The 14,322-nt window shown below is 43.3% G+C and overlaps 1 protein-coding gene across 1 annotated transcript in view; it reads left to right on the plus strand.

The window, feature by feature from the left end:
- The window catches only part of MYO1D (myosin ID), a 369,137-nt gene that overhangs the window by 156,422 nt on the left and 198,393 nt on the right, over positions 1 to 14,322 (plus strand). The window contains exon 16 of the mRNA XM_065422544.1: positions 4,586 to 4,793. Within this exon, the coding sequence (XP_065278616.1) occupies positions 4,586 to 4,793 (208 nt within the window). The remainder of the gene's footprint in view (positions 1 to 4,585; positions 4,794 to 14,322) is intronic.

Consider the following 14,322-nt stretch of genomic DNA (forward strand, 5'->3'; position numbering starts at 1 on the left):
CCCACACTGTGATGCTGTTGCTAAGCCACAAACCTCTCCAGGTACTGCACCTACACAGACATCCACAGTCAGGGACACACCCAACTGAGTTACATGAATGCTTTTGCCAGCCGCTCATGAACCAACAATAGACAGGCTCCAGCCAATTCCCTCAGCTCCCCAGCCTTGGACCCCAGAGCAGTACCATCTTGCCCTGACCACTGTAAGTTTTATTACCCAGTCTGCCACTTCTGCAAAAGAAAGAGGAAGTGCACCAGCTTTTGTACACTGAGCAGATTGCCCAAAGCGTTTCAACAAATATGCACTGTTTTAGGTAAAATATAAAATAGATTTATTAACTACAGAAAGATAGATTTTAAGTGATTATAAGTAATAAGTGTACAGATCAAAGTTAGTTACCTAAGAAATAAAAGTAAAACCACAGTCTGAGTTCTATAAACTAGACAGGATCTGAATCAAGCAGTGTCTCACCCTGGTAGATGATCTAGTTCCTGAATATACAGGCTGGGATTCTCCTTTCCAGCCTGGGACCACCTCCCCCATTCAGTCTTTGTCCTCCAGACGTGTTTCCAGGTGTTGAGTTGTGGGGGGAGAAGAGGCCAAGTGATGATGTCACTTCCCCTCTGTTGTAGTTTCTTTCAGCTTCCTGGAAAGAACCTCTGCTATGACATGAGTCAAGCATAGAATCATAGAAGATTAGGGTTGGAAGAGACCTCAGAAGGTCATCTAGTCCAACGCCCTGCTCACAGCAGGCCCAACACCAACTAAATCATCCCAGCCAGGGCTTTGTCAAGCGAGGCCTTAAAAACCTCTAAGGATGGAGATTCCACCACCTCCCTAGGTAACCCATTCCAGTGCTTCACCACCCTCCTAGTGAAATAGTTTTTCCTCATATCCAACCTAAGCCTCCCCCACTGCAACTTGAGACCATTGCTCCTTGTTCTGTCATCTGCTACCACTGAGAACAGCTTAGCTCATCCTCTTTGGAACCCTCCCCCCCTTTCAGGTAGTTGAAGGCTGCTATCAAATCCCCCCTCACTCTTCTCTTCTGAAGACTAAACAAGCCCAGTTCCCTCAGCCTCTCCTCGTAAGTCATGTGTCCCAGCCCTCGAATCATTTTTTTTGCTCTCCGCTGGACTCTCTCTCCAATTTGTCCACATCCTTTCTGTAGGGGGGCCCCCAAAACTGGACGCAATACTCCAGATGTGGCCTCACCAGTGCTGAATAGAGGGGAATAATCACTTCCCTTGATCTGCTGGCATGTTCCTACTAGTGCAACCCAATATGCCGTTAGCCTTCTTGGCAACAAGGGCACACTGTTGACTCATATTCATCTTTTCATCCACTGTAATCCCGGGGTCCTTTTCTGCAGAACTGCCGCTTAGCCACTCGGTCCCTAGTCTGTAGCAGTGCATGGGATTCTTCTGTCCTAAGTGCAAGACTCTGCACTTGTCCTTGTTGAACCTCTTCAGATTTCTTTTGCCCAGTTCTCCAATTTGTCTAGGTCCCTCTGGACCCTATCCCTACTGTGACGGGTTGGATCACAGAAACCCCCTTGGGAGCTGCCACCTGATGTACCAAGACTACCCCTGCTTCTGTTTTCCCTGCCAGCTCAGGACTCCAGCACCCTGTCTTGCTGAGCCAGACACTCCCGTCTGCTCCAACACAGACCCAGGGTCTGAATCACTTGTCCCAAAGCTGCAAGTTTACTTGAAAACAGCTCATAGAAGTGTGCTTGTCTTTAGCACTCAGTTGCCCAACTCCCAATGGGGTCTAAACCCAAATAAATCCATTTTACCCTGCATAAAGCTTATGCAGGGCAAACTCATAAATTGTTCGCCCTCTATAACACTGATAGAGAGATATGCACAGTTGTTTGCTCCCCCAGGTATTAATACATACTCTGAGTAAATTACTAAATAAAAAGTGATTTTATTAAATACAGAAAATAGGATTTAAGTGGTTCCAAGTAGTAACAGACAGAACAAAGTAAGTCACCAAGCAAAATAAAATAAAATGCACAAATCTATGTCTAATCAAGCTAAATACAGATAATCTCACCCTCAGAGATGCTTCAGTAAGTTTTTCTCAGACTGGACACCTTCCAGGCCTGGGCACAATTCTTTCCCCTGGTACAGCTCTTGTTCCAGCTCAGGTGATAGCTAGGGGATTCTTCATGATGGCTCCTCTCTCTCTCTCTCTCTCTCTGTTCTCTTCCACCCCTTTATATATCTTTTGCATAAGGCGGGAACCCTTTGTCCCTCTGGGTTTCCACTCCCCCTCACTGGAAAAGCACCAGGTTAAAGATGGATTCTAGTTCAGGTGACATGATCACATGTCACTGCAAGACTTCATTGCCCACTTGCCAGCACCCACATATACAGGAAGACTAACAGGTAAACACAGCCATCTGCAGACAATGGTCCTTGTTAATGGGAGTCATCAAGATTCCAAACCATCATTAATGGCCCACACTTTACATAATTACAATAGGCCCTCAGAGTTATATTTCATATTTCTAGTTTTAGATACAAGAGTGGTACATTTATACAAATCAGATGATCATACTCAGTAGATTATAAGCTTTGTAATGATACCTTACAAGAGACCTTTTTCATGAAGCATATCCCAGTTACGTTATATTCACTTATTACCATATTTTTCTAAAACTATCCCAGTTACATTATATTCACTTATTATAATGTTTTTATTAAACCATATAGACTGCACAACATCACACCTACACTCCAGCATATCTACCTCTCCCCCCAGCTTAGTGTCATCTGCGAACTTGCTGAAGGTGCAATCCATCCCACCATCCAGATCATTAATAAACATGTTGAACAAAACCGACCACAGGACTAAGCCCTGTGGCACTCCGCTTGATACAGGCTGCCAACTAGACATGGAGCCGTTGATCACTACCTGTTGAGCCCGATGATCTAGCCAGCTTTCTATCCATCTTTTAGTCCATTCATCCAGTCCATACTTCTTTATCTTGCTGGCAAGAATACTGTGGGAGACCATATCAAAAGCTTTGCTAAAGTCAAGATATATCACGTCCACCGCCTTCCCCATATCCACAGAGTCAGTTATCACATCATAGAAGGCAATCAGGTTGGTCAGGCATGACTTGCTCTTGGTGAATCCATGTTGACTGTTCCTGATCACCTTCCTCTCCTCCAAGTGCTTCAAAATGGATTCCTTGAGGACCTGCTTCATGATTTTTCCAGGGACTGAGGTGAGGCTGACTGGCCTGTAGTTCCCCGGATCCTCCTTCTTCCCTTTTTTAAAGAGGGGCACTATATTTGCCTTTTTCGAAACATCCGGGACCTTCCCCAGTCAGCACGAGTTTTCAAAGATAATGGCCAATGGCTCTGCAATCATATCAGCCAACTCCCTCAGCACCCTTGGATGCATTAGATCCGGCCCCATGGACTTGTGCATGTCCAGCTTTTCTAAATAGTCCTTAACCTGTTCTTTCACCATTGAAGGCTGCTCATCTCCTCCCCATACTGTGCTGCCCAGTGCAGCAGTCTGGGAGCTGACCTTGTCTGTGAAGACGAAGGCAAAAAAAGCATTGAGTACTTCAGCTTTTTCCACATCATCTGTCACTAGGTTGCCTCCCCCATTCAGTAAGGGGCCCCCACACTTTCCCTGACCACCACCTTGTTGCTAACATACCTGTTGAAAGCAGTCTCTATTGTCTACGTGCTATCTCTGAGAAGGTCTCCATTGTATACAGTTTCTAGGATAGTTGTTGTGAGTGTGGACTCCCTTTAATAGACCATCATCAGCTACTCCATTGTTGTACTTGAAAGGCTGGTTGTGGGTGTTCCCAACTTTACAACATATTTCAGTAACACACACATAGCAAAACTTCATAACTTCCCATACCATGAAAGCACATGCAATCCAACAGGATATTAATGTTCGACAGATCATGCCTTTTAAAATGATACCTCACAAGGCATACTTTGTACCAAACATATCATAATTATATCACCATGGTAAATAAGGGGTGCCAGGGTACCGCTCAGTGCACACAGCTGCCTGCCACTTTCTAGCATAATGAAACTAGTCTGGGAGTGGTACAGAAATGAGGGGCAGGAGATGAGTGCAGGATTTTAAAAAGGTCCAGTTTTTCTGAATAAACATTAAGTACATAGCTCAATTTCAGTTGACTTCTGCAAAGAAGTAAGTTGAAATAAAGGTTTTGTTCTTAGCAAATGTTTAAAAACTGTTGAAATGGAAAGTCTAGAAATAACTTGAGTTGAGTAGCGGATTTGCTCATCCTGCAAGGATCTATGGGTGGGCTCTGCCATGTTGCATCTGTTCTTATTTGGGTGACTGTGGTAGTTCTTACTGGTATTCCACAAATCATCCATCTTTCAACTCTGCTGCTCGCATTCCTTTTTGTTCTTCTCATGGAATCCCGTCACATCCACAGAATATCTAAATTATTACAGCCATCAGCGAACAGAAATCTTAATCTAAAAGATAAACTCTACAATGTGTTTAAGGGTGGGCTTGGGAGCACAGATGGGAAGTTGATGATAGATTTAATTTTTGTGTGTTAATCCAGGTACAAGATGGTCTCAGAATTTACTTGGCCAAACCATGACCTCTCTTCAGACAAAGAAGCTGTGAAGAAATTGATTGAGTGCTGTGGGTTTCAGCATGATGTAGCCTATGGGAAGACCAAGATTTTCATACGGACTCCACGGACGCTCTTCACCTTGGAGGAACTGCATGCCAGGATGCTTATTAGAATTGTCCTCTTCCTACAGAAGGTAAAGTTAGCTTTAGTGCACTGATAAACCTCAGCTTAGTGTTCATAAAATACCATCTCTCCTTACCAAGCCTTCTCAAGGTAATCTCACAAAGGTGATGAGTCTGCACAAAGCTTTAACAGAATTGCAGTTTACTTGATTTTTGAAAAGCTCTATTCAGCTCTTTCTATACTTTTCTACATAAAATGTTGAGCTAGAGTCCAATGAGACCTGATATGTTATAACGTGTGGCTCTGTTGAACCTATAAACATGCTGTATATCCTTGCAAAATGTAAGATCTCCTACAAAAGTAGGTCTTTTTGAGACCTAGAGAATATTTATGGGTAAATTAAAGCACTTTGCCCAGAGGTTCACATAGAACATGTGGTTTGACTCGGCAGCCTGTGTGTTTATCCTTAGGGTAAATAATTTTGACATTCTGTTACTACTAAATCAAAGCAGAATGGCTCTGGATATATCAGGGCACTACACTGGCATGGTCTAACCAAAGAGGAACAGCCGGAGATATATGATGCTCTTGCTTATGGAAGATGTTCCTCAGTCTAAGCAATAGAAATTTGTAATCTTTTTACTTAAAAGACTTATCTGTCTACTGAATTCTTTTCAGGAGTTTCTGGGACAGTTTCTGTTGGAGCAATCTGTCTTTGTAACATAGGCAATGTGAATTACGAAAAAGAGCTCCAGTGCTTTATGGGAGATCTGGGTTGCATCCCAGATGAGCATGTGCTGGCATGTATATGGCACGCTTCTCCGATGGCTAGCAGGGCCATTCCATTTTAGTGGGGGAAAAATTTCTTCCTACTTGAAAGTTCCGTGTCTCTATCTCAATGTCCTGTTAATCTGAAAAATCAGGGACTGATAAAATTATTTCAGCTTCCCTGCATTGCGTTGTTTGGTTCCTAGTTGGCCTTTATTACTTTGGGAGAACGTGTCCAGGTGCCACCTGTTTATTTTATACCACTGACTTCTATGTAAGTGAAACATCCTCTGTCTTCTGCAACTGTAGAGAAGCTAAAGGAAAAAATTTCTTGAAATTTCTTATGCCAATCTGAAAGGGTTGTTAAGCAATTTGCCTAAAAGGCAAGATTTTGAAAGAAGTAGGTCTTGAAAGTGACACATTCCCATTGTTGGAGTTCGGGAGATATAAACAGGGCCTTTGATCCTTACTTGTCAAATTGAAGGTAGTAGCTGTTCACATTTGGGTGATAGAAGTTACAATAGAGGTGGGTAAAGCCCCATGGAATGGTACACATTTATTAGAGAGACTGCAAAGCTTTGTAAACCATGTAGATGGATCAGACCGCTTTTATTAAATGGCCCATACATTTAAAATTGTATTTCTCTATTGAGATCTTAAATAGGTTTGCAAAACAGTCAGACTAAATTAAAAAATTTTAGGTTCATAACACTTCTTTGAATGAATAACCTCTAACATTCTTGTAAATCCAAGGCCACTATGTTCAGTTACTGTTTCTCCTTATCATTGGAGGGTGAGCTATTTGGGTTTCCCTGTAGTTAACAAATTACTGGGAGAACACATTACTGACAAATGTTGATGTATAAATTTCCATTTCTGATTAAATGGCTGAAGGAAGTGGGAGGTGAGCTTGGTCTGGATCAGAGGTCCACAAACTGTGGGGCATGCCTGGGCCAGCCCCCACAGGGGGTAGGAAGGGAGTGCCACTCGGCCCCGCCACTTGGCTCCGTCCCCAGCATCGGCCCCATCTCTGTTCCCGGCCCTGCCCCTGGCCATGGCTCTATTCCCGGGCCGAAGCTGGGAGTGGGGGCAGAGCTGCACCAGGCCGTGGGCCTGGCTGCTGGCCCTGGTCCTCACTGCAGCCCGGCTGCAGACCCGCCCCTGCCCCTGCTCCCGGTCCCAACCCCAGCCTTGGCCGCGGGTTTGTTCTCGGCCTGGGGCCAAGGTTGGGGGTGGGGCTGGGAACGGAGCTGAACCGGGCCCGGCTGCCGGCCCCCACTGCAGCCTGGCTGTGGCTTTGGCCCCGGCCTTGGCCCCAGACCCACCCGCAGCTGCACCTCCAGCCTCGCCCCCCTAACCCCTGTCTGCATCGCATAAGAACATAAGAATGGCCATACTGGCTCAGACCAAAGGTTCATCTATCCCAGTATCCTGTCTTCCGACAGTGGCCGATACCAAGTGCCCCAGAGGGAATGAACAGAACAGGGAATCATCAAGTGATCCATCCCCTGCTGCCCATTGCCAGCTTCTGGCAAATAGAGGCTAGGGACACCATCCCTGCCCCTCCTGGCTAATAGCCATTGATGGACCTATCCTCCATGAATTTTTCTAGTTCTTTTTTGAACCCTGTTATAGTCTTGGCTTTCACTCCCAGCTCGGGGGTGGGGCGCGAATGGGTAAGTGGGGGTGCAACCCTGAAAAGTTTGGGGACTGCTGGTCTGGATTTAAAGATTGCAGATATTGAAAGGTAATAAAACTCCTTACGCAGGTGTGTCAGTTAAAGCCTGTTAAACAGCATGGGCCAAAACTTGATAGAAAAATGGATTGACAAACTGCTGTGGTGGCTGTTGGCTTTCCTTATCAATGTACTGTAAAGACCAACATTGCAACCCTTCACTTAATCAGGACTGGCTCCTATGGACCTGGAAGAGAGCAGAAGTAAATAAATTCCTTCTTTGCCTACAGAAGGAAAATAGCTGAATTTGGAACTGGGCCCACTTTTTGGCTGTATGAGAACTTGGTGGATTGGCAGAATGCTGTTGTTGGGTGGCAGGTATATGTTGTGCGTCAGAACTGGCTAATTCTGATTCTTCATTCTTAGTATCTTTGTATTGGTTTTCCTTTTGTTTTAAGTTGACTGAGGGAAAATGGTAAATGCTAGACCTACCAAGCATACCAGAAATAACATGCATATTACTCCTGGGTGAATTCAGTGGCCCAAAAAAAAAAAAAAAAAAAAAATTAAATTCTGTGCACAATATTTTCAAATTCTGCATTTTTTTATTTGTCAAAATAACAGAATATAATCATGCCAGTTTCAGTTATTTGGTAACGTATTTCAAAATACCTGTCAGGAAGTATATTTGTAACAATACAGACAAAAAAGGTTCAGGAAATGTTTTTTGACAGATTCCTTGCTAAGCGTATTAATACAGAACTTTGAGTAATAATTCATTTAAATTACAATACAGAAACTTATTTCCCACACCCTTCAGAAGCAGTGCAAAGGCTTGGGGGTGTCAGGGGTAATGGAGGGGCTGAGAGAGAGAGGGAAGGAGCCTGGAGGGTTGTTGGGTGTGGGTGAGAGAAATATAGAACAGTTTTTTCCCCCCGGGGATGGGGTGGGGGGAGGTATCGTTAGGGAGTTGGGGAGCCTCCCCCATGCAGACCCTGGCTGATCCCGGCACATCTGCCCCTATCCCCATAGATTCATAGGACTGGAAGGTACCATGTGTCCCTGCACCCCCACTCAGCCACCCCCCTTCCCTTGTCCCCATGTGTCTCTGCACCCTCACTCAGTCACCCCTCTGCCAGTCCCCGTGTGGCCCTGCACCTCCATTCAGCCCCCACCCCAGTCTGTCCCCCCCACTAGCCTTTCTGAAGCCCAGCAGCCCTGTGTGCCCCACTCTGCCTGTTCCCTCCCCTACCCCCCATGCCTCCTTGATCACTTGATGATTATCTGTTCTGTTCATTCCCTCTGTCTGGGAATGAACTTGATGATTATCTGTTCTGTTCATTCCCTCTGAAGCACCTGGCATTGGCCACTGTCGGAAGACAGGATATTGGGCTAGAGGGACCATAGGTCTGACCTATTATGGGCGTTCTTATGTTCCTTACCTGGCCCCATGGGCAGGGCACTGTGAGGAATGCAGCCTCCTCTTCCTTCCTTCCTCTGTAGCTCACTGCTACGGCTGGTGAGCCGGATGCCCTCTGTTCTGGTGCCACAGCAGCACGTAGTGGGTGAAAGCCATAACTGCAGCGCCTCTCCGGTTGAATGTATTTTCTGTGGAGAAAAAAAATCTGCGGGGGATATGAATTCTGCACATGCCCAGTGGCACAAAATTTCCCCAGGAGTAGCATATGAACCTCCTGAGAGTAGCCTGGTATGAGGGGGACTCTGTAGTAGGCTGGGTACAGAGAAGCAACATAGCCTTGAGCATGGGATTGGAGTCTGGATGTCCTGATTTCTAATCCTGTTTCTGCTGCTGATTTACTGAGGTGTGATGAGCAAGTCACTTAATATCTCCTCATCTATAAAATGGGGCTAATACTTATTTGTCTACCTGCATAGGGCGTTTTGTTCTATACAGCACTTTCAGAGCAGAAGGTATTGTCATTATAGTCTCTGTAAATCATTAGCATGTACAGTGTATGCACTTCATTACTTCTCCTTTAATAAAATATAATAAATGACTAATCCCCGGAAAACCTCTGTATTCATCTGGGTTTGTGAAATTACCTCTCCATCTGAGTGAGATTTAAGAGATTAGGTAGAGTGGCAGTGCATCTAGCGAGGCCTTTTAAAAATGGATACAAGTAGTACATTCACAGTCTTTCCTTTCCATTTGTTTCCTGGGTGCATGCTATCCGAAACTTCTTCCTCTTTCAGTGTCTCTGCCAGCTCCATGCTAGGCCAATAAGTATGCCAGTATTCCAAATTGCCAGGATGATCTTAGTTTTCGGGGCTAACTTCTTTAATTGCGCTTGTCCAAAGTTGTGCCATAGCCCTCACCTATTTTCCACAACACTCAGGTGGAGGCACTGTGTGTCGTTTCTAGAATACCCATTTATTTTCTTGATTAATGTGAGGACTCAGAGTGATGTCTACAGTGCAGCTAAACGTCTGCGGCTGGCCCATGTGAGCTAACTTGGGCTTGTGGGGCTCAGGCTGTGGGTCTGTAAAACTGCAGTGTAGATGTCCGGGCTCAGGGACCCCACGATGGGGATCTACACTGCAGTTTATAGCCCTGCAGCCCAGGCTCCACAAACCTGAGTCAGCTGACACCAGCCAGCCTCAGGTGTTCAACTGCAGTGTAGACATACCCATAATGGCAGTTTGTGGCAGACTTTTGCGCCAACTGCCAACCTGACACCAAATCTCCTCCTTTTTCAGCTGGGCTTGGGACTGGTTGTGTATTAAGATATAAAACGACATCCATAATAAACATCCTAATACAGTAATGTTTTTACCTCTGGAGCATGCTTCTAAAAACAGATAGGGCTGGGAGCGGAGTATTTTTTGTTAGTTTATTCCACAACCCTATTAAAAACTTGTGGTGTGTAATTTTAATTTGCCTGATAAGTTACAAACATTTACCTGAGATCTGGGGAAAATACAAGCTTCTTTTAATTTTACCAGAGTACTCTACAAGCTGTCAAGTCATCCTTAAAAGGCGTAAAGGAATCACTGCAGTTGTGTGTGATCCAAGTTCCATGTCTGTAACTCATACCCCTTGCTGATTTACCCCTCTTTTTACTTGTTTGTTCAAATTGCCTCCAGAAGAGATGAGATTTTTTTGCTTGCAAAGTGCTAAGGAGAAGCTGTTTTAGAATCCTGGTTCTTACAGCTAAAGGCAAGAAATGCTAATGAATCAATAACGCCTACTGTTAGCGCAATCAGTAAAAAAACAGATGTTGGCTTGATGTTTATTATAAGCAAAATAATATATATATATATATATATATATATATATATATATATATATGTATTAGTATAACTAAATACTTTGTACAACGTGAAGTCTGTCTAGAAAGTCCTTGTTTCTTATAACATGTTTCCTTTCTGTTTCCCCTTATTTTGGTATTCAACGTCATTCTCTTATGTTTACAATTCAAACAGCTCTTGTCATCTTCATGTGCCAGTCCTGTGTTCACCAGCAGATGGGGCACTTGCAGGTTGGCAGAGGAGAAGGAGGAATAATCAGCATAACAAACAGACTTAAAGATGCACTAAAGCCTCATAAACAGCACAGTTGTGCTTCTGTGTCACAATTTCTGTATTTCTCTTCCAGCTTTTCATTGCAACGGATATTTTCATGAAGACTTGATTCTTGCTGCAGATTCCTTACCTGAAATCATAATCTCTATTTTTGACACATTAGGGAAAGAGTAAGCCCCAACAGCCAGTGAACACAAATGTGTTTTCATGGGGGGCAGGGAGGAAACAAAGTTGGAGGGGAGGATATAGGAACTAATTGTTTCTAAAGTTTCTAAATAAAATTTTGTTATTTAAGTAACCTCTTTTATTATACAAGACACTTTCAAAAGTTTGAATTATGTAAGTAAAAATGTTTCACCTTTATTCAACTTATTCAGTTATTCAAACTACACAAGAGCAAAGCTCAAACTGAAGATAGAAACATTAACTTTGCTATTATTAAAGTCAGTTCTGAATAACCGAAAAAGCCAAAGTTGATTTTAAATGAGCCAAACAATTAGTCTGGAAATTTTAATGTGCACAATCATGCACTTGTAGTAAAATTTTTCATTCTGGTTTTAAGGCTACCACAAGTTGTGGTCTGTTTGTGATGCTTTTTCTTTTTAAATGGAAGGGGCTTATTTGCAAAAACAAATCCCACATTGCATATAGTATTTTTGCTTCCTGTTTTCTTTAAATGTACATCATAGTCTCTTATTATTTATGCTAAATGGTTTTATGGTACAATAAACAGGATGTTCAACAGGATGGTTGTCATTAGTACAGAAACCTCTGAAGTGCATGACTTCCCACTTAAAATAACAATGCTAATTTTTGCATTTAATAAATGGTTAAGAATGTGTTAGTTATACATTCAGTTAAATTGGATAATGAAGACAATGTGACCAACAGTATGATGAATGGAATATTTTGCTTTCATTGTCACCATCTAGTATCTTTTACCCTTGAGAAACCTTTATTTTTGTCTTCATTGCTTAAAAAAAAGCGTGTTTAACGTGGGGATAACTAATGCAGATTAACTATCACATTGTAAAATCCTAGTGAAGGCATGACACCTATAGTTTTTACTGAGATGTAGCTAGGCAAGATTACTTATGACTAGGGGATATTGTGTTGACCTCATGGTAAAAACTACAGGTGCCTAATGTCCTCTAGGATCAGTGGTGTTGGAACAATGTTTATAGTAGAGGTGCTGAAAGCCATTGAACAAAACTGTACATAAAACAAGTACATAAAAGGTTGTTACAAGGAGGAGGGAGAAGAATTGTTCATCTTAACCTCTGAGGATAGGGAGGGTTAGGTTGGACATTAGGAAAAACTTCCTAACTGTTAGGGTGGTTAAGCACTGGCATGAATTGCCTAGGGAGGTTGTGGAATCTCCATCATTGGGGATTTTTAAGAGCAGGTTAGACAAATACCTGTCAGGGATGGGCTAGAATAGATAATACTTAGTCCTGCCATGAGTGCAGGGGACTGGACTAGATGACCCCTTGAGGTCCCTTCCAGTCCTATGATTCTATGATTCAAAACTCTGTATCTGATGGAAACCACTTCAATCCAGGAGGTGCTGCTGCACCGCTGACTAAGATGTTACAGTGAGATACTTACTGCATGTTAGTCATCTCTGTTTGAAAACAAAAAAAATCTTTTTGACAGGGAGTCTGTGACACAACTTGAATGGTGATTTTACACTCACTAGTTTGGAAGATCAGTACTTCTCAAGAAGTGCATTTTGAGGTTATTTACTGTAGTTGTGGTCTTTCTGTCACTATAATTAACCTTTTGGGAAACAAATGAGCTGTTCTACTGTAACAAGGACTGTTGTTACAAGGACCCTATCTTTGGGTATTCTCCCCTCAGCAGCATTTTCCCAGTGGGTTAGCTGGTGGAATTTTTTTCAGTAAATACAGATGCCTGTCTAGGAAGTATGTTTGTTTGGTACAGATTCATAGTTTCCAATGCCAGTCTAATCACCTGTATAACACAGGCCAGAGAACGTCCCCAAAAGAATTCCTATAGTGTATTTTGATTTAAAAACAGTCAGTGATGGTGAATCCATAACCACCCTTGGTAAGTTGTTTCAGTGGTTAGTTACCCTCACTATCAAAAATGTATGCCTTGTTTCTGGGCTGAATTTGTCTAGCTTCAGCTTCCAGCCATTGGTTCGTGTTGTACCTTTCTCTACTAGACTGAAGAGCCCATTGTAAAATATTTGTTCCCAATGTAGGTAATTATGGACTGTAATCAAGTCACCCCTTAACCTTCTCTTTGTTAAGATAAATAGATTGAGCTCTTTGAGACTATGACTATAAGGCATGTTTTCTAATCCTTTGATCATTCTTGGGGCTCTTCTCTGAACCCTCTCCAATTTATCAACATCCTTCTGGAATTGTGGACACCAGAACCGGACACAGTATTCCAGTCACAACAGCAGAGCAGCAGAATATGGACCATGGACTTCAGAAAAGCAGACTTTGATTCCCTCAGCAAACTGATGGGCAGGATCCCCTGGGAGAATAACATGAGGGGGAAAGGAGTCCAGGAGAGCTGGCTGTATTTTAAAGAATCCTTATTGAGGTTGCAGGAACAAACCATCCCGATGTGTAGAAAGAATAGTAAATATGGCAGGCGAACAGCTTGGCTTAACAGTGAAATCCTTGCTGATCTTAAACACAAAAAAGAAGCTTACAAGAAGTGAAAGATTGGACAAATGACCAGGGAGGAGCATAAAAATATTGCTCAGGCATGCAGGAGTGAAATCAGGAAGGCCAAATCACACTTGGAGTTGCAGCTAGCAAGAGATGTTAAGAGTAACAAGAAGGGTTTCTTCAGGTATGTTAGCAACAAGAAGAAAGTCAAGGAAAGTGTGGGCCCCTTACTGAATGAGGGAGGCAAGCTAGTGACAGAGGATGTGGAAAAAGCTAATGTACTCAATGCTTTTTTTGCCTCTGTCTTCACAAACAAGGTCAGCTCCCAGACTACTGCACTGGGCAGCACAGCCTGGGGAGGAGGTGACCAGCCCTCTGTGGAGAAAGAAGTGGTTCAGGACTATTTAGAAAAGCTGGATGAGAACAAGTCCATGGGGCTGGATGTGCTGCATCCAAGGGTGCTAAAAGAGTTGGCGGATGTGATTGCAGAGCCATTGGCCATTGTCTTTGAAAACTCATGGCGATCGGGGGAGGTCCCAGATGACTGGAAAAGGACTAATGTAGTGCCCATCTTTTTAAAAAAAAAAAGGAAGGAGGAGGATCCGGGGAACTACACGCCAGTCAGTCTCACCTCAGTCCCTGGAAAAATCGTGAAGCAGGTCCTCAAGGAATCAATTCTGAAGCACTTAGAGGAGAGGAAAGTGATCAGGAACAGTCAGCATGGATTCACCAAGGGCAAGTCATGCCTGACTAATCTAATTGCCTTCTATGACGAGATAACTGGCTCTGTGGATGAGGGGAAAGCAGTGGATGTGTTATTCCTTGACTTTAGCAAAGCTTTTGATACGGTCTCCCACAGTATTCTTGCCAGCAAGTTAAAGAAGTATGGGCTGGATGAATGGACTATAAGGGATAGAAAGCTGGCTAGATCATTGGGCTCAACGGGTAGTGATCAATGGCTCCAT

This window comes from Emys orbicularis, chromosome 25 (genome assembly GCF_028017835.1).
Source record: "Emys orbicularis isolate rEmyOrb1 chromosome 25, rEmyOrb1.hap1, whole genome shotgun sequence".
Classification (NCBI taxonomy): domain Eukaryota; kingdom Metazoa; phylum Chordata; order Testudines; family Emydidae; genus Emys; species Emys orbicularis.